This window comes from Lontra canadensis, unplaced genomic scaffold, assembly GCF_010015895.1.
Source record: "Lontra canadensis isolate GAN:19392208 unplaced genomic scaffold, GSC_riverotter_1.0 scaffold186, whole genome shotgun sequence".
Classification (NCBI taxonomy): Eukaryota; Metazoa; Chordata; class Mammalia; order Carnivora; family Mustelidae; genus Lontra; species Lontra canadensis.
This window is the reverse complement of record NW_022631180.1, coordinates 2,262-29,822: the sequence shown is the minus strand read 5'-3', so window position 1 is coordinate 29,822 and position 27,561 is coordinate 2,262. Positions and strand designations below refer to the sequence as shown.

At 47.6% G+C, this 27,561-nt stretch overlaps 1 protein-coding gene across 1 annotated transcript; it reads right to left on the bottom strand.

Moving 5' to 3' along the window:
* Positions 1 to 113: 113 nt before the first annotated feature.
* On the bottom strand, positions 114 to 27,314 carry LOC116860917 (HLA class I histocompatibility antigen, A alpha chain). The gene is given in 14 exon segments (XM_032847260.1): positions 114 to 339; positions 426 to 516; positions 1,065 to 1,249; positions 1,775 to 2,050; positions 2,264 to 2,533; positions 2,776 to 2,800; positions 2,802 to 2,858; positions 24,185 to 24,262; positions 24,845 to 24,890; positions 25,199 to 25,274; positions 25,414 to 25,563; positions 25,685 to 25,694; positions 26,137 to 26,268; positions 27,219 to 27,314. Coding segments are annotated over 14 exon segments (1,599 nt in total). The 3' UTR covers positions 114 to 232.
* Between the last annotated feature and the right edge of the window lie 247 nt (positions 27,315 to 27,561).

Below are 27,561 nucleotides of genomic sequence, written 5' to 3'. Positions count from 1 at the left end.
TAATATAATATTATTTAATATAAAGGTGAAAAATTTGTCCTTCATTTACACAAGTCTTTACTAAAGAGTTAATGTTAGCAATTGGCTCCAGAGTGGGCAAGTACAGGTATGTGGATGGTACCTCTCATTAATAAGGCAGGACCAATTTCTACCTGGGGCTTGAAACCTCTCAGTGGGACAAGAAAACTCAAATTCCCCTCCCACTCCCTTCCCTACCTGAGTGCTTCTTCCTCTACATCGTAGTTCCCACCACCACAGCTCCAGTGACCACAAGAACCAGGGCAGCAATGGTGCCCATGATGGGTATGGGTAGGCTCAGGGAAGGTGAGGGACCCAGACCTCAGGTTTGAGTCATGACCTCGAAGATGTTTTGCAGAAGAGCTACTTTCTCGGAGAAGAGATTCCAACCCCAAATCCCTCCTTACCCCATCTCAAGGTGATGGGCTGGGGCATCCCCTTGTGCTGCACATGGCACATGTATCTCTGCTCCTCTCCAGAAGGCTCCACTACAGCCGCCTGTAAGGGCCTACTTAATCAGAGGGAGCCATTTTGTTGTTTATGCAGTAAACTTAGATTGACCCTATGCAGTAAACTTAGATTGACCCTGCCCCTCCCAGAAGAACTTACTTGCAAAGCCCAGATACAAGGGCGGGTCAGGCCAGGTAGAGACAGCCAATCAATGGGGCGCGCATACTGTCTCCCTAGCTATCAGCCCCAGGTAGCAAAGCCCAGATACAAGGGCGGGTCAGGCCAGGTAGAGACATCCAATCAGTGGGGCACGCATATATCTACTAGGGTGAATTGTAATTCAGTTGGCTGCCTGTGTGTTACCTAACATGACTGTGCAGTTTTCTCTGTGCATTGCAATCTCATTGGCCACCTATGTATAGCCTGGCTAAACTACCTCTATAAAAGTTAGTCTGTGAGGCTGGGCGGGGTCGCCTCTTTGCAAGAGACGGCCCTAACTGGTCAGTTTGATTCTCGATGCTTGGTGCGAAATAAAGCTTTGCTTGACCTTCGCTTTGTATCAGTCTCGCTCCTTTGATTATGGACCCTAACACCGCCCACTTCTGGAAGGTTCCATCCCCTGCAGGCCTGGTCTCCACAAGCTCTGTGTCCTGGGTCAGGTCCTCCTCATCATGCTGCCAGGTCAGAGTGATCTCCACAGGGTAGAAGCCCAGGGCCCAACACCTCAGGGTGACATCATGGTCAGAGATGGGGTGGCGGGTCACATGTGTGTTGGGGGATTCTGGAGAAGAAGAATCAGAAAATCTACACTTTGGGTTACCTTCATGGGTCACAAAGCAGCACATGTTACCAACCTGATGATGGAAAAGACAATTGGTTTAGGGATCTGAAATAATGTTTTAGAAGCAGGGAGAGATTCCAGGACAGGAGAGTGTAGGTCTAAAGTGGTCCTGACTGCAGGGGACCATCAGTGACTCAGAAAACCTGGAGTCAGACCTCCAAGGATGTTCTCAGATGGAGTACAAGTCTTGAGAGGGAAAGTCATGGTTTACAATATGATTGCCAGGATGGAGGGGACCATTTCAGGGATGGTCTCCAACTGCCCCCCCAGGAGAGACTGGATTCCTCAATTGTCCTTTAGAGAAAAGTGGCCCTCTGGGTGAGTCACTCTCTAGTAGGAACATGAACACACAGGTGGATCTCCCTCTCCTCACCTGTGGGAGGGCGGTGTTCTGATATTGAGTCCATTTCCCTTCCTGGTGGGAAGCCAGCCCCAGGGGAGGGGAAATCAGGGAGGCCCTAGTACCTGTGCGCAGCATCATCTCCTTCCCCTTCTCCAGGTGCCTGTGGAGCCACTCCATGTGTCTGCCCTCCATGTAGTTCCTGTACCGCTCTGCCACACCAGTGGCCTCCCACTTCTGACGGGTGATCAGCGCGGTGGAGTCTGCCTCGGTCCAGGAGCACAGGTCCTTATTCAGGGCGATGTGATCCACGCCATCATAGGCATCACGAAGGTACCTGGGCAGAAAGCGCCGATCAGGCCCCACGTCGCAGCCTATCACTCTCTGGAAGGAGTGAAACCCTGACCCTGGCCCACCAGGACCTATTGTCATTAAAACCTAAACTGAAAACCAAACCCAGTAGAGTCCCCAGGGTTCTTCCCCGCTGGGGGCATGGCGGTGTCCCGCAGCCTCGGGGTCTCGCTTCAACACGGAGACTTGGAGCTACCCCGGCCTTCCGGCCGGCCGTCCCTGGGGATGGGGGTCATGATCGGTCTCCTGCCCGAGTCTCTCACCGGCCTCGCTCTGGTTGTAGTAGCCGCCCACTTCTCGCAGCCTCCCTCAGAGTGTCTGTGTGCACGTCCTGGAGTCCCGTGTCTGCTGGTCCCAATACTCCAGCCCCTCCTGCTCCACCCAGGGCGCCCGCTTTTCCATCTTCAGACTGGCAGAGTCGCTGTCGAACTGCGCAAACTGCGTGTCGTCCACGTAGCTGCGTTCCAAATACCGGGGCTCCCCGCGGCCAGGCCAGGACACCACAGTGAACAAATACCTCAGGGAGTGGGAGCCTGCGGGCGCGTGGAGGCTGAGACCTCGTCCGACCCCTCCCCCCAACCCGGTCTGATCCCAGGTGGATGAGGCTGGAGGGGCAGAGGGTGAGGGGTTCATGCGTCGGAAAGGGGGCGGTGGGTAGGGCAAAACATCTGTGAGGTCATGTGGTAAGGGTTCCAAGTGCCAGGCGGAGGAGCAGTGCTTGGGTCTGGCAGCCGCCTCCCTCCTCCCACGCTGAGGCTGTTTCTCCCTCACTCACCCGTCCTGGTCTCGGTCACAGCTAGGGGCCCCCGACAGCAGCAGCAGGAGGGCTGGGGGACGCATCACTGGCAACCACCTGTTCTGGGGAGAAGCCGAGTCGCCTGGCCGCCAGTGAAAATACCAGGAACACCAATTGCCTTCTCTAGAAACCCGATAGTCAATGAGAGTGCGAACTGGGGTGGTCTCATGAGTATCCAGGCAGGAGGACCTGACACAGGTTCCCAGAGGAAGTGAAACCAGGGGAGATGCGGACTCCGTTAATAAGGGGCTTTCCCCCCCAAGACACCGCCCTCTCGACGGACCCTGAGAGACAGGCCTAGGGATTTGTGACTTAGTCCTGAACCCTCTTCTCCTGCAGTGAGTGGTCTTGTCATATTGTCTCACTGAATCAGTGACTCAAGCATTTTGTTTTCAGGATATCTATACAATTTTACAATTTAGTGAGTACTAATATCCAAGGATAATTTTGTTTATGTGGGTTATACCTATCAATACATAACTGGGGCGCCTGGATGGCTCAGTGGGTTAAGCCTCTGCCTTCAGCTCAGGTCATGATCTCGGGGTCCTGGGATGAGTCCCGCATCAGGCTTTCTGCTCAGCAGGGATCCTGCTTCCCCCTCTCTCTCTGGCTGCGTCTCTGCCTATTTGTGATCTCTGTCACATAAATAAATAAAATCTAAAAAAAAATACATAACGGTACTAAGAGTAAAAGAGGTTTTAAAATTTTTTCAAGAGATCATTTTGAATGATGTTAATAAGCCATTGCATGTTAACAAAAATTTGGTGAAAAATAACTATTTCCTGAAATAAACAGGGCAGTGAGAATATTGATCTTTGTACATATTGCATTGTTACAAGTCTATCACATAAGAAGACTGCTGGATGTTCACATTTGCAATCTTTTTTATTTAAATTCAATTAGCCAACGTATCATTAGATTTTGATAGAATACTCAGTGATTCATTAGTTGTGAATAACACCCAGTGCTTCCCCCATTCCCACACTCCCCTCCTTTTTGCAATCCTCAGGTTTTTTCCCCTGGTGTCCAGAATCTCTCATGGTTTGTTTCCCTCTCTGATTTCTTCCCAATTTTCCCTCCCTTCCTCTATGGTCTTCTTCTTCTTCTTTTTCTTTTTTTTTTTAAAATTTTTTTCAGTGTTCCAAGATTCATTGTTTATGACCACACCCAGTGCTCCATGCAATACATGCCCTCCTTAATACCCACCACCAGGCTCACCCAACCCTCCACCCGCCTGCCCTCCCAAACCCTCAGTTTGTTTCTCAGAGTCCACAGTCTCTCATGGTTCGTCTCCCCCTCTGATTTCCCCCAACTCACTTCTCCTCCCCTTAACCCAATGTGCTCCAAGTTATTTCCTATGCTCTACAAATAAGTGAACTCTATGATAATTGGCTCTCTCTGATTGACTTATTTCACTCAGTATAATCTCTTCAGTGCTGTCCATGTTGATACAAATGTTGGGTATTCATCCTTTCTGATGGAGACATAATACTCCATAGTATATATGGACCACGTCTTCCCCTTATCCATTCGTCCGGTGAAGGGCATCTTGGTTCTTTCCACAGTTTGGCAACCGTGGCCATTGCTGCTATGAACATTGGGGTACAGATGGCCCTTCTTTTCACTACATCTGTATCTTTGGGATAAATACCCAGTAGTGCAATTGCAGGGACATAGGGAAGCTCTATTTTTAATTTCTTGAGGAATCTCCACACTGTTTTCCAAGTGGCTGCACCAACTTGCATTCCCACCAACAGTGGAAGAGGGTTCCCCTTTCTCCACATCCTCTCCAACACATGTTGTTTATTGTCTTGTTCATTTTGGCCATTCTAACTGGTGTAAGGTGGTGTCTCAATGTGGTTTTGATTTGAATCTCCATGATGGCTAATGATGATGAACATTTTTTCATGTGTATGATAGCCACTTGTATGTCTTCATTGGAGAAGTGTCTGTTCATGTCTTCTACCCATTTTTTGATGTGATTATCTGTTTTGTGTGTGTTGAGTTTGAGAAGTTTTTTAAAATCATTTTTTAAAATTTATTTTCAGCATAACAGTATTCATTGTTTTGTACCACACCCAGTGCTCCATGCAATCCATGCCCTCATACCCACCACCTGGTTCCCTCAACCTCCCACCCCCCCACCTCTTCAAACCCTTCAGATTGTTTTTCAGAGTCCATAGTCTCTCATTGTTCACCTCCCTTTCCAATTTCCCCCAACTCCCTTCTTCTAACTCTGCATGTCCTCCATGCTATTTGTTATGCTCCACAAATAAGTGAAACCATGTGATAATTGACTCTCTCTGCTTGACTTATTTCACTCAGCATAATCTCTTCCAGTCCCATCCATGTTGCTACAAAAGTTGGGTATTCATCCTTTCTGATGGAGGCATAATACTCCATAGCGTATATGGACCACATCTTCCTTATCCATTCGTTCGTTGAAGGGCATCTTGGCTCTTTCCACAGTTTGGCAACCGTGGGCATTGCTGCTATAAACATTGGGGTTCAGATGGCCCTTCTTTTCACTACATCTGTATCTTTGGGGTAAATACCCAGTAGTGCAATGGTGGGGTCATAGGGAAGCTCTATTTTTAATTTCTTGAGGAATCTCCACACTGTTCTCCAAAGTGGCTGCACCAACTTGCATTCCCACCAACAGTGGAAGAGGGTTCCCCTTTCTCCACATCCTGTCCAACACATGTTGTTTCCTGTCTTGCTAATTTTGGCCATTCTAACTGGTGTAAGGTGGTATCTCAATGTGGTTTTAATTTGAATCTCCCTGATGGCTAGTGATGAACATTTTTTCATGTGTCTGATAGCCATTTGTATGTCTTCATTGGAGAAGTGTCTGTTCATATCTTCTGCCCATTTTTTGATATGATTATCTGTTTTGTGTGTGTTGAGTTTGAGGAGTTCTTTATAGATCCTGGATATCAATCTTTTGTCTGTACTGTCATTTGCAAATATCTTCTCCCATTCCATGGGTTGCCTCTTTGTTTTTTTTTTTTTTTTAAGATTTTTTGAAATTTATTTGTCAGAGAGAGAGGGAGAGAGAGCGAGCACAGACAGACAGAATGGCAGGCAGAGGCAGAGGGAGAAGCAGGCTCCCTGCAGAGCAAGGAGCCCGATGTGGGACTCGATCCCAGGACGCTGGGATCATGACCTGAGCCGAAGGCAGCTGCTTAACCAACTGATCCACCCAGGCGTCCCTGCCTCTTTGTTTTCTTCACTGTTTCCTTTGCTGTGCAGAAGCTTTTGATTTTGATGAAGTCACAAAAGTTCATTTTGTTTTTTGTTTCCTTTGCCTTTGGAGACATATCTTGAAAGAAGTTGCTGTGGCTGATATCAAAGAGGTTACTGCTTATGTTCTCCTCTAGGATTCTGATGGACTCCTGTCTCACGTTGAGGTCTTTTATCCATTTTGAGTTTATCTTTGTGTATGGTGTAAGAGAATGGTGGAGTTTCATTCTTCTATGTATAGCTTCCCAGTTTTCCCAGCACCATTTATTGAAGAGACTGTCTTTTTTCCACTGTATATTTTTTCCTGTTTTGTCGAAGATGATTTCACCATAGAGTTGAGGGTCCATATCTGGGCTCTCTACTCTGTTCCATTGGTCTGTGTGTCTGTTTTTATGCTAGTACCATGCTGTCTTGGTGATCACAGCTTTGTAGTAAAGATTGAAATTAGGTAACGTGATGCCCCCAGTTTTATTTTTGTTTTTCAACATTTCCTTAGCGATTCGGGGTCTCTTCTGGTTCCATACACATTTTTGGATTATTTGCTCCAGCTCTTTGAAGAATACCAGTGGAATTTTGACTGGAATGGCATTCAAAGTATAGATTGCTCTAGGCAGTATAGACATTTTAACAATGTTTATTCTTCCGATCCAAGAGCATGGAATGGTCTTCCATCTTTTTGTGTCTTCTTCAATTTCTTTCATGAGTGTTCTGTAGTTCCTCGAGTACAGATCCTTTACCTCTTTGGTTAGGTTGATTCCCAGGTATCTTATGGTTCTTGGTGCTATAGTAAATGGAATCGATTCTCTCATTTCCCTTTCTGTATTTTCATTGTTAGTGTATAAGAAAGCCACTGATTTCTGTACATTGACTCTGTATCCTGCCACGTTACTGAATTGCTGTATGAGTTCTAGTAGTTTGGGGGTGGAGTCTTTTGGGTTTTCCATATAAAGAATCATGTCATCTGCGAAGAGAGAGAGTTTGACTTCTTCATTGCCAATTTGGATACCTTTTATTTCTCTTTGTTGTCTGATTGCTGTTGCTAGGACTTCTCATACTATGTTGAACAAGAGTGGTGAGAGTGGGCATCCTTGTCGTGTTCCTGATCTCAACGGGAAGGCTGCAAGCTTTTTCCCATTGAGGATGATATTTGCTGTGGGTTTTTCATAGATAGATTTGATGAAGTCCAGGAATGTTCCCTCTATCCCTATACTTTGAAGCCTTTTAATCAGGAATGGATGCTGGATTTTGTCAAATGCTTTTTCTGCATCAATTGAGAGGACCATGTGGTTCTTCTCTCTTTTCTTATTAATTTGTTCTATCACATTGATTGATTTGTGAATGTTGAACCATCCTTGTAACCCAGGAATGAATCCCACCTGGTCATGGTGGATGATCTTTTTAATGTGCTGTTGGATCCTGTTTGCTAGGATCTTGTTGAGAATCTTAGCATCCATATTCATCAGTGATATTGGTCTGAAATTCTCCTTTTTGGTAGGGTCTTTGCCTGGTTTGGGGATCAGGGTAATGCTGGCTTCATAGAAAGAGTCTGGAAGTTTTCCTTCTGCTTCAATTTTTGGAAACAGCTTCAGGAGAATAGGTGTTATTTCTTCTTTGAAAGTTTGGTAGAATTCCTCAGGGAACCCATCAGGTCCTGGGCTCTTGTGTTTTGGGAGGTTTTTGATCACTGCTTCAATCTCATTACTAGATATTGGTCTATTTAGGTTGTCGATTTCTTCCTGGTTCAATTTTGGGAGTTTATAGTTTTCCAGGAATGCATCCATTTCATCTAGGTTGCTTAGCTTATTGGCATATAACTGTTGATATAACTTCTGATGATTGTTTTTACTTCCTTGGTGTTAGTTGTGATCTCTCCCCTTTCATTCATAATTTTATTATTTTGGGCTTTCTCTCTTTTCTTTTGGATTAGTGTGGCCAATGGTTTATCGATCTTATTGATTCTTTCAAAAAACCAGCTTCTAGTTTCATTGATACGTTCTACTGTATCTCTGGTTTCTACCTCATTGATCTCAGCTCTAATCTTGATGATTTCCCTTCTTATGTGTGGAGTTGGTTTGATTTGTTGTTGATTCTCCAGTTCTTTAAGGTGTAGAGACAGCTGGTGTGTTCTGGATTTTTCAATTTTTTTGAGGGAGGCTTGGATGGCTATGTATTTCCCCCTTAGGACCACCTTTGCTGTATCCCATAGGTTTTGGACCGAAGTGTCTTCATTCTCATTGGTTTCCATGAATTGTTTCAGTTCTTCTTTGATCTCCTGGTTGATCCAAGCATTCTTAAGCAAGGTGGTCTTTAGCTTCCAGGTGTTTGAGTTCCTTCTGAACGTTTCCTTGTGCTTGAGCTCTGGTTTCAAAGCATTGTGATCTGAGAATATGCAGGGAATAATCTCATTCTTTTGGTATCGGTTGAGCACTGATTTGTGACCCAGTATGTGGTCTATTCTTGAGAAGGTTCCATGTGCACTTGAGAAGAATGAGTATTCTGTTGTTTTAGGGTGGAATGTTCTGTATATATCTATGAGGCCCATCTGGTCCAATGTGTCATTCAATGCTCTTGTTTCTTTATTGATTTTCTGCTTCGATGATCTGTCTATTTCTGAGAGGGGCGTGTTAAGATCTCCTACTATTAATGTATTCATATCAATATGACTCTTTATTGTGATTAACAGTTTTCTTATGTAATTGGCTGCTCCCATATTGGGGGCATAGATATTTACAATTGTTAGATCATCTTGGTTGATAGTCCCTTTAAGAATGATGTAGTGTCCTCCTGTATCTCTGACTACAGTCTTTAGTTTAAAATCTAATTTATCTGGTATGAGAATCTCTACCCCAGCCTTCTTTTGAGGCCCATTGGCATGAAAGATGCTTCTCCATCTCTTCACTTTCAGTCTGGGTGTATCTTTAGGTTCAAAATGGGTCTCTTGTAGACAACATATAGACAGGTCCTGTCGTTTTATCCAATCTGCAACCCTGTGCCATTTTATGGGCACATTTAGGCCATTCACACTGAGGGTGATTATTGATAGATACGTTTTTATTGACATCGTGTTACTTTTGAAGTCTTTCTTTCTGTAGATTGTCTCTATATTTCTATTCAATGCTATTCTTAGGATTTTCCCTCTTTTATAGAACCCCCCTTAATATTTCCTGCAGTGTTGGCTTGGTGGTTGCATAGTCTTTTAAGCCTTGCCAGTCTTGGAAACTCTTTATCTCTCCATCCATTTTGAATGTCAGTCTTGCTGGATAAAGTATTCTTGGCTGCATGTTCTTCTCATTTAGTGCCCTGAATATATCTTGCCCACCCTTTCTGGCTTGCCAGTCTCTGTGGACAGGTCTGACGTTATTCTGATGGGCTTTCCTCTGTAATTAAGGAGGCTCTTTGTCCTAGCGGCTTTCAAGAGATTATATCTACAATTATGATTCCTCAATTTGACTATCTGGTGCCTTGATATTTTTCTGGAATCTATAATCTTGGGTGGAGACCGTTCAGCCTCTATTACATGAACGCTGGTTCCACTCGCGAGATTGGGAAAATGTTCATGAAGAACTTGTTCCACTATATCTTCTAGACTTCTTTCTTTCTCCTCCCCTTCAGGGATTCCAATAATTCTGACATTGGAACGTTTCATGGTGTCATTTATTTCCCTGATTCTGTTTTCATGGTTTCTAAGCTGTTTGTTCCAGGCTTCCTCCTGATCCTTTCTCTCTATCTGTTTGTCCTCCAGATCACTAATTCTATCTTCTGTCTCAGTTACCCTAGCTTTGAGAGAATTTAGATTAGATTGGAACTTATTGAGAGCATTGTGAACCTCAGCCCTGGTAGCTTTTAGCTCTGCCCTAACATTGTGAACATCCTGTCTGGTCGCTTTCAGCTTGGCCCTAATCAATTCCATTTGGTCATCCATGGCTTTCACCAACCTAGCTATTGCCTGGATAATTGTTAGCCTGAATTCTCTTTCCGACATATTGTCTATGTTGATAGCTGTTAGCTCTGTTGCAGAAGGTCCATCCTCTGTATTTTTCTTCTGTCGGGCATTCCTCCTCCTAGTCATTTTGGTGAGAGATGACTGAACAGATGTAGCTGGTTGTGTCGACCGTGGTGCAGTCTGGGTGCACCCTGGAACACTTCTGAGCAATCAGGATTCCCCACCCAAATGAGAGAAAAAAGAAAAGAAAAAGAAAAAAAGAGAGAGAGAGAGAGAGAGAGAGAGGAAAGAAAGGGAAGATGAAAGAGAAGGTTCAACCCAAATGGGCCCCAAGGTAAGATTTATGAGGTATACAAATAAAAACAGACAAACAAAAAGACTGATAAAAGTATATAACAAGAGAAAAAAAATATATGCAAATAAAGGAAGAACCTTGTCGAAAAGAACCCCAAGTGTAAGATTTATATACTAACAGGACAAACACAAAAACACAGAAACACTGGTGGAAGAAAAAGATGGGAGAGTGGTTATAAATTCTCAGTGTGGGCGAGGAAGGTTGTTTTGATTCTTCCTGGATGTATCTTGATATCTTTGTTAATGGACTCAACTTTCCTAAGCTAAAGGGGGATTAAAAATTGGTTTACCTATACGGGTAGTATTGATTGGGGAAAGGGGATTACTTTGAAGTTTAACTCTATATGAATATTAGAAAATAAAAATAAAAAAGGAATAAATTAAACTAAACTAAAATTAAAAAAAATTCAAAAAATAGAAATGCAAAAGAAAAACACAGGTGTATGTATCAAAAAGTTCAGGTTAGAAGGTTATTATGGAATTTGATGTACTGGACAGCTCGCTGTGATGGTAAATAGGTTAAAATTATCTATATAAAAAAAATGAGCCAGAATAGGGGAAAAATTAAAAATAAAAGGTGTCCTATGAAGTAGTGGTGGTGGTTCTCTTGTAGTCTTTTTTTTTTTTTTTTCTTTCCTGGTTGGTTTTCTGGGGGAGGGGCCTGCCACGTGGGTTTTCAGTCAATGATGTTCCCTGAGTTAAGTCCTCCAGTCCCCCTCAAGGGGGTGGGTTCTGAGGAAACCGGTTTTTTCAGGCTTTTGTTCTCTGGAGGTTTTTATGTTTGTTCACCTTTTTTTTTTTTTTTTCCCTCTCGCCTTGACCGCTTTTGATGGTTTTTGTAGGTTTAGAGGAAAGCAAACTGCACCCTGACATCCCTCTCAGAGAGAAGCCTCAGTCTGCTCTTCTGTGGGTGTTGCAGAGACTATATAAATCCCCCCTTGGCCACTGGCAGAGCAGGTTCTGAGTCGCGGTCCCTGGGGACGCAGGATCTTCTGCTTGTACCCAAAACCAAAGCAGCGGCAGCTGTTTGGGCAGCTCCAGACCACCAGAGAGGTTCCAAGCAGCGATCACACACTGAGATTTTCCCGCTGGCCCGGGCTGGGTCTTTCTGCATCTAAGAGCGCCCGGCTTGCGCGTACCTTTTTCAGGGGAGGCTGTGGGTCGTGCGCGTCTCAGGCTCTGAGAACGGGGCACAGGTCCAAAAGCACCAGGCTGGGCTTTCGTGCACCTCTCTCAGGGGAGAGTTTGGGGTGCGCATCTTAGGCTCTGAAACAATGGCGCGTGTCAAAGAGCGCCGGCTGGGCCTTTGTACCTCTCTGAGGGGAGGATGAGGGGCGCGCGCATCTCAGGCTCTGTAGCAGGGCTCGCACGTTCTGCCCTCAGGCGTGGCTCCCATCCCCTCACAGGGTCCAGAACCCACGCAATCTCGGGTGCGCTGGCGGCTCAGGGACCAAGACCTGGTTTCTCCACCGCACTCTCTCTGGCTCAGCGCCATGGGAGGCTGTCCTGGGACTGGGGACTTGCCCCTGTCCCTAGCCGCCCTGATTCCCACAATTTACCCCCCGCGATCTTTTGCTCTTTTGGAGTGCTTTCAACCAGTCTCCAAGTTAATGCTGGTCCCCAGACGCAGGGCACTCTCGCTCGTATTAGGGGTATTACTTTCCAACTGGTCACCTCTGGTGGCTCCCTCCCCCTTTTGTTTATCTTCCGATATCAGTACGCCTTTCCCACTCCGCTTTACCTGCCCACTGGCATCTTCTGCCCCTGTAGAGATCCAGATGTGTATAGTTCTGATCTCAGGCTGATTTCATGGGTGATCGGAGTTCTTTGGTAGGTAATCAGCTCACTTTAGGGTACAGGTTGAGAAGGCGCCTCCTCCTACTTCCCTGCCATCTTGTCCGTTCGAGAAGTTTTTTATAGATCCTGGATAAGGACTTTTGTCTGTACTGTCATTTGCAAATATCTTCTCCCATTCTGTAGGTTGCCTCTTTGTTTGTTTGTTTTTTTTTTTTTAAAGATGCCTCTTTGTTTTATTGACTGTTTCCTTTGCTGCGCAGAAGCTTTTGATCTTGATGAAGTCCCAAAAGTTCATTTTTGCTTTTGTTTCCTTTGCCTTTGGAGACATATCTTGAAAGAAGTTGCTGTGGCTGATATCAAAGAGGTTACTGCCTATGTTCTCCTCTATGATTCTGATGGATTCCTGTCGCACACTGAGGTCTTTTATTCTTTTGGAGTTTATCTTTGTGTATTGGGGTAAGAAAATGGTGGAGTTTCATTCTATGCATAGCTGCCCAATTTTCCCAGCACAGTTTATTGAAGACACTGTATTTTTTCCACTGTATATTCTTTCCTGCTTTGTCGAAGATTATTTGACCATAGAGTTGAGGGTCCATATTTGGGCTCTCTACTCTGTTCCACTGGTCTATGTGTCTGTTTTTGTGCCAGTACCATGCTGTCTTGGTGATCACAGCTTTGTAGTAAAGCTTGAAATCAGTCAACGTGATGCCCCCAGTTTTGTTTTTCTTTTTCAACATTTCCTTAGCAATTTGGGGTCTCTTCTGATTCCATACAAACTTTAGGATTGTTTCAGCTCTTTGAAAAATGCCAGTGGAATTTTGATGGAATGGCATTGAAAGTATAGATTGCTCTAGGCAGTATAGACATTTTAACAATGTTTATTCTTCCAATCCATGAGCATGGAATGGTCCTCCATCTTTTTGTGTCTTCTTCAATTTCTTTCATGAGTGTTCTGTAGTTCCTCGAGTACAGATCCTTTACCTCCTTGGTTAGGTTTATTCCCAGGTATCTTATGGTTTTTGGTGCTATAGTAAGTGGAATCGATTCTCTCATTTCCCTTTATGTATTTTCATTGTTAGTGTATAAGAAAGAAATTGATTTTTGTACATTGATTTTGTATACTACTTCATTACTCAATTGCCCATAGAGTTCTAGTAGTTGGGGGTGGAGTCTTTTGTGTTTTGCATAGAAAGTATCGTGTCATTTGCAAAGCGAGAGAGTTTGACTTCATTGCCAATTCAAATACCTTTTATTTCTTTTTGTTGTCTGATTGCTGTTGCTAGGACTTCTAATACTATGTTGAATGAGAGTGATGAAATTGTGCATCCTTGTCGTGTTCCTGATTTCAAAGGGAAGGCTGTCAGCTTTTCCCCATTGAGGATGATACTCGTTGTGGGTTTTTCATAGGTAGATTTTATGAAGTTGAGGAATGTTATCTATCCTTATACTTTGAAGTACAAGGATATACTATCCTTATACTTTGAAGGTTTTAATTAGATAAGGATGCTGTATCTTGTCATATGCTTTTTCTGCATCAATTGTGAGGACCAGGTGGTTCTTCTCTCTTCTCTTATTGATTTGTTTCATCATGTTGATTGATTTGCGAATGTTGAACCACCCTTGCAACCCAGGGATGAATCCCACCTGGTCGAGGTGGATAATCTTTTTAATGGGCTGTTGGATCCTGTTTGCTAGGATCTTGTTGAGAATCTTAGCATCCATATTCATCAGGGATATTGGTCTGAAATTCTCCTTTTTGGTGGGGTCTTTGCCTGGTTTGGGGATCAGGGTAATGCTGGCTTCATAAAAAGAGTTTGGAAGTTTTCCTTTTGCTTCAAGTTTTTGAAACAGCTTCAGGAGAACAGGTGTTATTTCTTCTTTGAATGTTTGGTAGAATTATCCAGGGAATCTGTCAGGTCCTGGGCTCTTGTGTTTTGGGAGGTTTTTGATCACTGCTTCAATCTCATTACTAGATATCAGTCTATTCAGGTTGTCAATTTCTTCCTGGTTCAATTTTGGAAGTTTATAGTTTTCCAGGAATGTATCCATTTCATCTAGGTTGCTTAACTTCTTGGCATATAAGTGTTGATAATAATTTCTGATGATTGTTTCTATTTCCTTGGTGTTAGTTGTGATCTCTCCCTTTTTTTTCTTTTATTTATTTTCAGCATAACAGTATTGTTTTCGTACCACACCCAGTGCTCCATGCAGTCCGTGTCCTCTCTAATACCCACCACCTGGTTCCCCCAACCTCCCACCCACCACCTCTTCAAACCCTTCAGATTGTTTTTCAGAGTCCATAGTCTCTCATGGTTCACCTCCCCTTCCAATTTCCCCCAAATGCCTTCTCCTAACTCCCCATGTCCTCCATGCTATTTGTTATGTTCCACAAATTAGTGAAACTATATGATAATTGACTCTCTCTGCTTGACTTATTTCACTCAGCATAATCTCTTCATTCATAATTTTATTAATTTGCCCCTTCTCTCCTTTCTTTTGGATTAGTTTGGCCAATTGATCTTACTGATTCTTTTTTTTTTTAAAGATTTTATTTATTTATTTGACAGAGAGATCAGAAGTAGATGGAGAGGCAGGCAGAGAGAGAGAGAGAGAGAGGGAAGCAGGCTCCCCACTGAGCAGAGAGCCTGAAGCAGGACTTGATCCCAGGACCCTGAGATCATGACCTGAGCCGAAGGCAGCAGCTTAACCCACTGAGCCACCCAGGCGCCCTGATCTTACCGATTCTTTAAAAAAAACAGCTTCTAGTTTCATTGATGTGTTCTACTGTATCTCTAGTTTCTATCTCATTGATCTCTGCTCTAATCTTGATCATTTCCCTTGTTGTGTGTGGAGTTGGCTTAATTTGTTGTTGATTCTCCAGTTCTTTAAGGTGTAGAGACAGCTGGTATATTCTGGATTTTCCTTTTTTTTTGAGGGAGGCTTGAATGGCTATGTATTTCCCCCTTAGGACCACCTTTGCTGTATCCCATAGGTTTTGGACCGAAGTGTCTTCATTCTCATTGGTTTCCATGAATTGTTTCAGTTCTTCTTTGATCTCCTGGTTGATCCAAGCATTCTTAAGCAAGGTGGTCTTTAGCTTCCAGGTGTTTGAGTTCCTTCTGAACTTTTCCTGGTGACTGAGCTCCAGTTTCAAAGCATTGTGATCTGAGAATATGCAGGGAATAATCTCAATCTTTTGGTATCAGTTGAGCACTGATTTGTGACCTAATATGTGGTCTATTCTTGAGAAGGTTCCATGTGCACTTGAGAAGAATGAGTATTCTGTTGTTTTAGGGTGGAATGTTCTGTATATATCTGGTTCAATGTGTCATTCAATGCTCTTGTTTATTTATTGATTTTCTGCTTGGATGATCTGTCTATTACTGAGAGTGGCGTGTTAAGATCTCCTATTATTAATGTATTCATATCAATGAATCTTTATCTTGATTAATAGTTTTCTTATGTAATTGACTGCTCCCATATTGGGTGCATAAATATTTAAAATTGTTAGATCTTCTTTTTTTTTTTTTAAAGATTTTATTTATTTATTTATTTATTTGACAGACAGAAATCACAAGTAGGCCGAGAGGCAGGCAGAGAGAGAGGAGGAAGCAGGCTCCCCGCTGAGCAAAGAGCCCGATGTAGGGCTCGATCCCAGAACCCTGGGATCATGACCTGAGCCGAAGGCAGAGGCTTAACCCACTGAGCCACCCAGGTGCCCCAAAATTGTTAGATCTTCTTGGTGGATATTCCCTTTAAGAATTATGTAGTGTCCTTCTGTACCTCTGACAACAGTCTTTAGCTCAAAATCTAATTTATCTGATATGAGAATCGCTACCCCAGCCTTCTTTTGAGGCCCACTGGCATGAAAGATGGTTCTCTATCCCTTCACTTTCAGTCTAGGTGTATCCTTAGGTTCGAAATGGGTCTCTTGTAGACAACATATGGATGGGTCCTGTCGTTTTATCCAATCTGCAACCCTGTGTTATTTAATGGGTGCATTTAGGTCATTCACGTTGAAGGTGATTATTGAGAGATACGTTTTTATTGACAACACCTGTGAAGTCTTTGTTTCTATAGATTGTCTCCATATATTTCTGTTCAATGATATTCTTAGGATTTTTCCATTTTAGAACTCCCCATAATATTTCCTGCAGTGTCAGCTTGGTGGTCACATACTCTTTGAAACCTTGCTGGTCTTGGGAGCTCTTTATCTCTCCATCCATTTTGAATGTCAGTCTTGTTGGATAAAATATTCTTGGCTGCATATTCTTGGCTGCATGTTCTTCTCATTTAGTGCCCTGAATACATCTTAACAATACTTTCTGGTTGCCAGGTTTCTGTGGACTGGTCTGACATTATTCTGATGAGCGTTCCTCTGTACATAAGGAATCTCTTCCCCCTAGCTGCGTCAAGAGCTCCTGTCTAAAATTACGATTCATTATTTTCACAATCAGCTATCTCGAGGTCTTTCTAGATTTTGTGACCTTGGGGGTAGATCTTTCTGCTTCTAGGACACAAATGCTGGTTCCATTAGACAGATTGGGATAATTTTCATGGAGAATTTGCTCAGCTATATCCTCTGGTCTTCATTCTTTCTCCTCCCCCTCAGGGATTCCAATAATTCTGACGTTGGAACATTTCATGGCATTTATTTACCTAATTCTGTTTTCATAGCTTCTAAATTGTTTGTTCCAGGCTTCCTCCTGATCCTTTTTCTCTATCAGTTTGTCCTCTAGATCACTAATTCTATCTTCTGCCTCAGTTACCCTAGTTGTTAGAGAATTTAGATTAGATTGAAACTCATTGAGAACATTGTTAATATCATCCCTGGTGGTTTCTCTTCTGCCCTAATAAATTCAGTTTTGTCATTAAAGGCTTTCTCCAACCTAGCCATTGCCTGGATAATTATTAGCCTGAATTTATTCCCTTTCAGATGTACTGTTTATGTCCATATTCAGTAGCTCTGATGGAGAGGGCACAGTCTCTGAATTTTTCCTCTGTTGGGAATTCCTCCTTCTAGTCATTTTGGTGAGAGATGGCTGAAGGGATGTGTAGCTGAATGTATCAACTGTGATGCAGGCAAGGTGCACTCTGGAATGCTTCTCAGCAATTGGAGGTCCCCACCAAAAAGGAAAAAAAAAAGAAAAAGAGAAAGAGAGAGAGAGAGAGAGAAAGAGACAGGGGGGGGGGGGAAGAAAAAAACAAAAGAGAAGACCCAGCCCGAATGGGCCCCAAAGATAAGATTTATAAAGTATACAAACAAAAACAAACAAAAAGACCAAAAAAAGTAAATAACAAGAAAAAAAATGAACCCAGCCAAAATGAACCCCAAGTATAAGGTTTAGATACTACCAGAACAAAAACAAATACACAGAAACACTGACAGGAGAAAAAGATGGGACGGTGGTTATAAATTCTCAGTGTGGGTGAGGAAGGTTATTTTGATTCTTCCTGGATGTATCTTGATATCTTTGTTAAAGGACTCAACTTTTGTGAGATAAAGGGAGATTAAAACTAGTTTATATATAGGCGTAGCATTGATTGGGGAAAGGGGATTATCTTGAAACTTATCTCTATGAATATTTAGAAAAAATAAAAAATAAAAAAGTAGAAAAGCAAAAGAAAAACACAGGATACCTATCCAAAAAGTTCAAGTTAAAAGGTTATTATGGAATTTGTTGTACCAAACTTCTCATTGTGATGGTAAATTAAAAAATTATAAAACAAATTGGAAAGAACAAGAATAGTGGGAATGAATTAAAAATAAAAGTTATATCTATGAAGTAGTGGTGGTTGTCCTCTTGTTTTTGTTTTTGTTTTTTTGGGCTGTCTTTCTGGTGGAGGGGCCTGCCACGTAGTTTTTCAGGCAGTCTTGCTGGAGTTGAGTCTTCCTGCCCCCTGTCAAGAGTCTGGGCTCTGAAGAAACAGGTTTTTGAGGTTTTTGTTCTCTGGAGGTGTTTTTTTTTTTTTTAAATTTTTTATTTCTTTTCAGTGTAACAGTATTCATTGTTTTTGCACCACACCCAGTGCTCCATGCAATCCGTGCCCTCCTTAACACGCACCACCTGGTTCCCCCAACCTCCCACCCCCTGCCCCTTCAAAACCCTCAGGTTGTTTTTCAGAGTCCGTAGTCTCTCATGATTCACCTCCCCTTCCAATATCCCTCAACTTCCTTCTCCTCTCCATCTCCCCTTGTCCTCCATGATATTTGTTATGCTCGGCCATGGTGGCCAAACTGGGGAAAGAACTAAGATGCCCTTCAATGGATGAATGGATAAGGAAGATGTGGTCCATATATGCTATGGAGTATTATGCCTCCATCAGAAAGGATGAATACCCAACTTTTGTAGCAACATGGACGGGACTGGAAGAGATTATGGAGGTTTTTTTTTTTTTTTTTTCCCCTCCCCTTAGCAGTGTTTGGCAGTTCTTTTGAGGTTTAGAGGAAAGCAAACTACACCCAGTCCTTCGTCTCAGAGAGAAACCTCAGTCTGTTCCCCTCTGTTTGCTCCGGAGTCCATAAATTCCCCCTCTGCTGCAGGCAGAGCATGCCCCCAATCATGATCTCAGGGGTTGCAGGGGCTCCTGCTTGAGGCCCAGTGTTACCAAAACCACGAGAAATCCAGTGAGCTGGCTTCCAGCAGCTGCCTCCACTGCATCTGGGCAAGTCCAGACTGCCAGAGAGGTCCCAACTAGAGATAGCACACTGAGTTTTTCACGCTGGCCTGGGCTGTGAGTGTTCACTCTCCCAGTCCTAGAGAGCACTGGCTAGCACTGCATGGACCTCTTTCAGGGGAGGGTGTGGAGCTGGACTCAGACTGCGGTCATGCAGCATACGTGTAGAGTACAAAAGCCTATATGGTTCTAGAGAGCACTGGCTGGCTTCCACACCAGACTTTCATGCACGCTGCCACCCAGACAGACACTCTCATATGCACCGGCAGCTCAGGGACCAAGGCCTGGCTTCTTCACTGCACTCTGTCTGGCTCATTGCCAGCGGTGGCTGTCCTGGGTCTGTGGGCTTAAGTCCCTGTCCCTAACCACCCAATTCCACCAATTTCCCTTAAGATCTTTTGCTCTTTTTGAGTGCTTTCAACCAGACTCCAAATTAATGCTGGTCCCCAATCACAGGGAACTCTCCTATTGGGGTATTACTTACCAATGCGTCGCTTCTGGTGGCTCCCTCCCCCTTTGTTTATCTTCCGATATCAGTCTGATGTTCCCACTCCACTTTACCTGTCCACTGGCATCTTCTACCACTGTAGAGATCCAGAGGTGTATAATTCTAATCTCAGGCTGATTTCATGGATGATTGGAGTTCTTTGGAGTTCTTTTGATAATCAACTCACTTTAGGGGACCGGTTGAAAAAGTGCCAACTACTTCTCCACCATTTGTCCCCCACCCCCCCGCCCACATCCCTCCCCTTCCCCTGCTCGAACTAACATTTGATTCAAAGACACACGCCTTTTGTCAACTATATATGCAGAAACTGAAGGCAATTGCCATGGAGTGGTCTCAAGGAAACAACCCTGGGGAGAAATCGTCCTTCAGCATCTCTTCCTTCAGAAGAGAGACGTACTCTCAGAAGTTTGTCTGAGGCTTAGCTGGAGGGACCTAGTGCCTAGGGAGGGTTGTACTTGAACGACTATGTGGTCTCACCAGGATAGAGGTGTTGTCAAGGCTTCAATGTGGAAGTGTAAGAAAAGCACCCTAGCAGTGTCTCTGAGTGAGAAACAACACAAGAGCAAATGCAATTTCAGTGCACCTCTTCCCTCCTGGACTTGGATGCATGTCCACATGTCTGGGTGTACAAGTGTAAAGATCTGTGAGGTGGACTTACCGCTGAGCAACAAGTCGGAGTGGAGTGTGCCTTCCACTAACAGGTTGTTTACTGAAGCTCAAAGGGATTCCATACATAGGTGTCGAAGCCCAAGCCACACAGTGTATATTTCACTCTAAGAAACAGCTCTGGAGGAAAAGAAAATGAAACAAAATGATCCCATGCACCTCTTCTTTCCTGAGGACGGACACCCTTGGCAGAGCTTGTGTGATAGCAGAGGGAAAGCACAGTGTCCCTCCACTTGGTGAGGCATCCTTGTCGTGAAACCATCCTTCCACTAATATCGTTCAGGAACACGGGAGTGTTCCCCAATTTTGTGTGTGACAGCCCAAGGAATGTGCCCTAGCCTTGACTCTGAGAAACAAGTTCATGTAGAATAGAACTTTCCACAGCATCGTGTAATATCAAGAAAGAGGTGTTTTCCAACATAGGTGAGGAAGCATAACTATGGGACATTCACTTAACTATAAGGAGCAAGACGGTAGTGGAAACCGGGTTCCGACTATCGTCATTGTTGCTGAGGACAGAAGCATTCTCCAATGTCTGTGTGAAGAAAGTAACGTACACACAAGTCTGAGGGAGAATGATGTTTGTTTGGCATGTATCGTTCTGCACCCATCCCAGTTCATAAAGAAAGATAGGTTAGAAGTTGTGTGTGTGTGCGTGTGTGTGTTTGTGTGTGTCTATATAAAGTCTGAGTGTCCTCCACTTAGCTCTAAGAACATTGTAGGGAAACAGTCATCCAACCAGCATCTCCTCTCCAGAAGCTAGAAACCTTATTCAAAATGGTTGTGAATGTTTAGGGAACTGGCCCTACACCTAAGCCTGAGGCAGGCGCCTGTACAGTAGAAGGCATCTATCTTCTCAGAGAAGGCACAGAGCAAGGTGGGGCCACAAGACACTGATCAATCCTCCAGACATACATGTGTCACTCATTCCCAGGGTGGGGTTTGTTGCGAAAATTCGGAGGAAATCCCAACCCTGCTCCCCCCACAGTGGGCCTAGCCTACACCAGAGCTCAAAACCTCATCCTGGCCTCACGCCAAAGCTACCCTGTGCTCTGGCCTCAGGGCTGGTCTGCACTCTGCCCTCATACAGAATCCTACTGTCCCCCGGCTTGTAACCTTCACCCTAGCCCTGACTATGGGACAAACTGTGCCCGAACCCTTGTTCCGAGGGTGGAATGGATTTGGCTCAAAGGCTGACAATTGATGACTCAGTGATGAGCCCAGAAGATACCCATGCCAATGGCGATCCCCGGTGTTCCTGGAGAGAGTGTGGTGAGCCACAAACCCGAAAGTCAGGATACTCTGAGCATTCCCCTGAGGCCCAAGCCAAAGGCTGAGCCTCATGCAAATGCTGGCCAGCCACTCAGCCCTCAAGATAGGGTTCCATGCTGCCATCAGCTTGGCCCCGAACGTCCTCAGGACTGTAAGCCAAACCCTAGCCCTCGCGATGGGTCTCACCAATAGCGCCCATTCCTTGTTGGGCTACAATACGTTTTGGACACCAGGGCCATGCCATGCTCAAAGAAAGAAGCAAGAGCAAGGCAGGTGGCTACGCAACTTGCAACCACTGGGGATGCTGCTGAAGATGAAGATTCCAGGGAGAACCCAGAAGCGCAGGAACACCAGGGACATCTCCCTGAGGCCAAATGTTTTTCTAGGTGCTCTCTCTTGGCCACTGGGGTACATCTTTGCACCGCCCTGCAAAGGCGTGTTTCAGGGAGATAGAGTCGTTTCACTCAGGGGCCTGGAAGCCGATCAAGCCAGCGGGGCCCTGACCTCAAAGAAACACCATTCTCTGGGAAAAGCCTCATCCCCAGAACGACGTCCGTGAAGAGAAGGAAGAGGAGTGAGCAATCGGCCCGCTGACTGTCGGGGGCGCGCCCAGGCTGAGGGGCCTGACTGTCCCACGCCAGCGCCTTGCACCATCAAGGGGAAAGCAGTTGTCTGAGGGGATGTGTGAGGACACCTGAGGTGAAGTCCCTCTGCCACCCTGTGAGGAAGAAGTCTGTGGGGAAGCGAGCCCGGTCCCCCGCACAACCTCGCTCCACGGAGGATGCATTCTCAAACCTTAGCCTGGAGAACTCAAGAGAGAGGCACGGCCTTACCTCGCAGAAGCAGGCCTGAAGTCGGGCTGCCTTTCACCAGCAGGGCTCCTTTGCAAAGAGGGAAGGCTTCACCCTGGTGAGTCGGTGCGGACGTCTCAGGAAGCTTCCCAGCCCTCGGCGTCAGAGGTCATCAGAGAGGGCGCCCATCACTTGCCCTCACAGAAGCCCCACCCAGGATATCGAACCCGGCTCCTGCTGCCACCACGACCACCTGAGCCACACTGCAACACAAAGTCCAGTTCTGAGGGCACGGGAGGGCTTCTGAAAGTAGCCCCGCTTCTCTAAGCATGATGCTCGCAGTCGGTGTGCCCCCACCGGAGCAAGTGTTTGGAAAGTTCCCGTGCCGCACACCCCTTCATGGAGAGGACGCAATTGCGAGCCCCTCCGTCAGGCCAACATCTTGGAAGCACCCTGAGCAGAGCGGCCTGCCAGAAAAGGTCGGTGGCAGCGCGACCACTGCGCCATAGGATTACAACAGAGCAGGGCCTTTGCACCGCAAGCCACACTCAGGCCCGTGAAGAGAGAAGCAGTTCTGACACCTAGAAGCATCGATCGAGGAGAGAACCCCTCAGCTCTACGAATGAGCTATACGGAGGGGACCCTGTGGGTTCCTGTTTCCCCCAAAGCCAAAAGCCTTCTCTCAGACCCCGGTGCTGGGACAAACATTCTCAGGGCTTTGGACTCCGCGCCAGGATCCACGGGGGTGCCGCCAGCACCCCTGGTATGACGGCATGTTTCAGGGAGACAGAGTCGTTTCACCCAGGGGCCTGGAAGCTGATGGAGCCAGCGGGGCCCTGACCTCAAAGAAACACCATTCACGGGGAAAAGGCTCCTTCTGGGAACGATGTCTGGGAAGAGAGAAGCGTGGAGGAGTGAGCAATCGGCCCGCTGACTGTCAGGGGAGCGCCCAGGCTGAGGGGCCTGCCTGTCCCACGCCAGCGCCTTGCGCCATCAAGGGGGAAACAGTTGTCTGAGGGGATGTGTGAGGACGCCTGAGGTGAAGTCCATCTGCCTCCCTGTGAGGAAAAAGTCCATGGGGAAGGCGAGCGGCATCCCCCGCACAACCTTGCTCCATGGAGAAGGATGCCTTCTCAAACTTTTGCAGGGAGAACTCAAGAGAGAAGCACGGCCTTACCTCACAGAAGCAGGCCTAATTCGAGCTGCCTTTCACCAGCAGGGATCCTTAGCAATGAGGGAAGGCTTCACCCCGGTGAGTCGGTGCAGACGCCTCAGGAAGGTTCCTGGCCCTCGGTGTCACAGGTCATTGGAGAAGGCGCCCGTCACTCGGCCTCACAGAAGCCCCATACAGGGCGTCGAACCCGGCTCCTGCTGCCACCACGACCACCCGAGCCATACCGCAACACAAAGTCCAGTTCTGAGGATGTGGGAGGGCTTCTGAAAGCAGTCGTGCTTCTCTCAGCCTGATGCTCTCAGTCGGTGTGCCCCCACCAGAGCAAGCGTTTGGAAAGTACCTGTGCCGCACACCTGTCTCATGGAGAGGAGGCGACTGGGAGCCCCTCCGTCAGGCCAACATCTTGGAAGCGCCCTGAGCAGAGCGGCCTGCCTGAAACTGTTTTTGGCAGTTCGATCACGGTGCCACAGGATTACGTCAGGACAGGGCCTTTGCACTGCAAGCCACACTCAAGCCCGTGAAGAGAGAAGCAGTTCTGACACCTAGAAGCATCGATCGAGGAGAGAACCCCTCAGCTCCATGAACGAGCTAAACGGAGGGGACCCTGTCGGTTCCTGTTTTCCCCAAAGTCAAAAGCCTTCTCTTACACCCTGGCGCACGGACACACATCCTCAGGGCTTTGGCCTCCACACCAGGACCCACTGGATTGCCACGGGATAGCTTCAGGACGACGCATTTGCCCGACAAGCCCACTCTGTCCTGTGACTATAGAAGCGGTGGTGACACCTAGATGCACAGAGCACGGCGCCATCCCCTCAACTCCTCAAACGAGTTGAAGGCAGGGGGCCCTGTCAGCTCCGCATTCCCCTAAAGCCCAAAGCCTTCTCTCAGATGTGGATGAAAGTGCACAAACCCTGCCAGCTTGGGCTTCTACCTCAGGGACCTCTGGGTGCCCTCATCACCTGCTGGGCGACAGCGGGCTTCAGGGAGACATAGTCGTACCACGCAGGGGCCTGGAAGCCGAGCGAGACAGTGCAGTCCTGAATCCAAAGCAACACCGTTCTAACGGAAAAAAGGCCTCTCCCCGAGCAACCTGCGCGATGAGAGAAGCGTAGATGAGAGAGGAAGTGGCCCGCTTCCTGAGACAGGAGCGTGGGGTCTGTGGCCCTGGCCTCTCCCGGGGCAGGCCCTCGCCTCGTACACCAGGGAGGTGGTTTGCTGACCCAGAGTGTGTGGGAACGTCTGAGGTCAAGGCCCTCGACCTCCCTGTGAGAAACAAGTCAGGGTGGAATGCCAACACCGTCTTTGCACACATCGCTCCACGGAGAAGGATGCCTTCGCAAAGCTTAGCCTGATAACCTCGAGTGAGCACCACAGCCTTATCTCCGTGAAACAAGCGTGAAGATGAGCTGCCTTTCGCGTGTAGGCCTCTCCTCATACGCTGGCGAAACGGTTTGCTGAACAGGAGTGTGTGGGAACACCCGAGGTCAAGGCCCTCGACCTCCCTGTGAGAAACAAGTCAGTGTGGAATGCCAACACCGTCCCCGCAGATGTCGCTCCACAGAGAAGGATGCCTTCGCAAAGCTTAATCTGGAAACCTCGAGTGCGCACCACAGCTTTACCTCCAACAATAAGCGTGAAGCCGAGCTGACTTTCGCATGCAGGCATCTTTAGAGAAGAGAGAAAGAGTCAGCCCAGCGGGTTGGGGGTGGAAATCTAAGGAAGGCTGCCTGCAGGGCCTTGGGTCAGGGGCTGTCCAAGAAGGTGGCCCCTTCCCTCGGCCTCACGGAAGCCCCGCACAAGGGCGTCGAAGGCGTCTCCTGCTGCCACCGTGACACGGGACCCACAGCAGAACAAACACTCTAGTTCTGAGGACGCGGGCGGGCTTCTGACAGCAGCCCCGCTCCCCTCAGCCTGACACCCGACGTCGGTTGGCCACTCCGGAGCAGGCGTTAAAATAGGACTGTGCTACACACCTGGCTCGCACAGAGGACAGGACGTTGACGCTGGCCTTCATGCAGACTTCCCTGGGGGCGCCCTGAGCCGGGAGGCCTGCCCAAAAATGTGGTGTCAGAGCAGAGCCAGTGCCACGGGATTGCTTCAGGACGACGCATTTGCTGGACAAGCCCCACTCTGTCCTGTGATGAGAGAAGCGGTGGTGAAACCTAGACACAGAGAGCAGGGCGCCAACCCCTCAGCTCCTCGAACGAGTTGAAGGCAGGGGGCCCTGTCAGCTCAGCATTCCCATGAAGCCCAAAGCCTTCTCTCAGACGCGGATGAAAGTGCACACACCCTGCTGGCTTGGGCCTCCACTGCAGGGACTTGTGGGTGCCCTCAGCACCTGTGGGGCAACAATGGGCTTCAGGGAGACATGGTCGTACCACGCAGGGGCCTGGAAGCCGAACGAGAGAGTGCAGCTCTGAATCTAAAGCAACACCCTTTTAACAGAAGAAAGGGCTCACCCCCAGCGACCTGCGCGACCAGGGAAGCGTGGATGAGAGAGGAAGGGGCCCACTTCCTGAGGTGGGAGCACCGGGCCTGTGGCGCCCTCCTCTCCTGGGGCAGCGCCTCACCTCATACGCCTGGGAAGCAGTTTGCTGACCCGGAGTGTGTGGGAATGCCCGAGGTTGAGGCCCTCGACCTCCCTGTTTGAAACAAGTCAGGGTGGAATGCCAACACCGTCCCCACACATGTCGCTCTACCAGAAGGATGCCTTCGCAAAGCTTAGCCTGGAAACCTCGAGTGTGCACCACAGCCTTACCTCGGAGAAAGAAGTGTGAAGCCGAGCTGCCTTTCGCGTGCAGGCCTCTTTTGCAAAGAGAGAAAGAGTCAGCCCAGCGGGTTGGGGCGGGAGCTTTAGGAAGGCTGCCTTTCGGAACTTGTGTTGGGGACTGTCCAAAAGGAGGCCCCTTACCTCGGCGTCAAGGAAGCCCCGCACAAGGGCGTTGAAAGCGGCTCCTGCTGCCACCGTGATATGGGACCCACAGCAGAACAAACACTCTAGTTCTGAGGGCGCGGGCGGGCTTCTGACAGCAGCCTCGCTTCCCTAAGTTTGACGCCCGCTGTCGGTCGGCCTCACCTGAGGCGTTAGGAAAGCACCATGATACACACACCGCTCACTCAGAGGACGGGATGGCGACACCGGCCTTCAGGCAGACCTCTCTGGGGGCGCCCTGAGCCAGGAGGCCTGCCTGAAATGGGCGGTGGCAGCGCAGAGCCAGTGCCTCGGGATTGCTTCAGAACGACGCATTTGCCCAACAAGCCCCACACTGTCCTGTGACAAGAGAAGCGGTGGTGACACCTAGACACACAGAGCACGGCGCCAACCCCTCAACTCCTCGAACGAGTTGAAGGCAGAGGGCCCTGTCAACTCTGCATTCCCATGAAGCCCAAAGCCTTCTCTCAGACGCGGATGAAAGTGCACACACCCTGCCGGCTTGGGCCTCCACCGCAGGGACCTGTGGGAGTCTCCAGCACCTCTGGAGCGACAGTGGGCTTCAGAGAGACACGGTCCTACCACGCAGGGGCCTGGAAACCGATCGATACAGCGTGGTCCTGAATCGAAAGCAACACCGTGCTAACGGAAAAAAGGCCTCTCCCTGAGCAACGAGAGAAGCGTGGATGAGAGAGGAAGTGGCCCGCTTCCTGAGGCAGGAGCGCCGGGCCGTGGTGCCAGCCTCTCCTGGGGCAGCGCCTCGCCTCATACGCCTGGGAAGCGGTTTCCTGACCCAGAGTGTGTGGGAACACCCGAGGTCGAGGCCCTCGACCTCCCTGTGAGAAGTCAGGGTGGAATGCCAACACCGTCCTCTCACACGTCACTCCACGGAGAAGGATGCCTTCGCAAAGCTTAGCCTGGAAACCTCGACTGAGCACCACAGCCTTAACTCCAGGAAACAAGCATGAAGCCGAGCTGCCTTTCGCACCCAGGACTCTTTCGGGAAGAGAGAAAGAGTCGGCCCAGCGGGTTGGTGTGGAAGCCTAAGGAAGGCTGCTTGCTCGGCCTCGGGTCGGGGGCCGTTTGAGAAGGCGGCCCCTTCTCTCGGCCACACAGAAGCCCAGCAAAAGGGTGTCGAAAGCGGCTTCTGCTGCCATCGTGAAACGAGACCCACGGCAGAACAAACACTCTAGTTCTGAGGGCGCGGCGGGGGGCTTCTGACAGCAGCCCTGCTTCTCTCAGCCAGAGGCCCGCCGTTGGTCGGCCCCACAGGAGCAGGTGTTAGGAAAGCACCATGCTGCACACCTGGCTCGTCCTGGGGACGGGACGGCGACGCCGGCCTTCAGGCAGACCTCTCTGTGGGCGCCCTGAGCCGGGAGGACCCCCCGAAACGGGCGTTGGCAG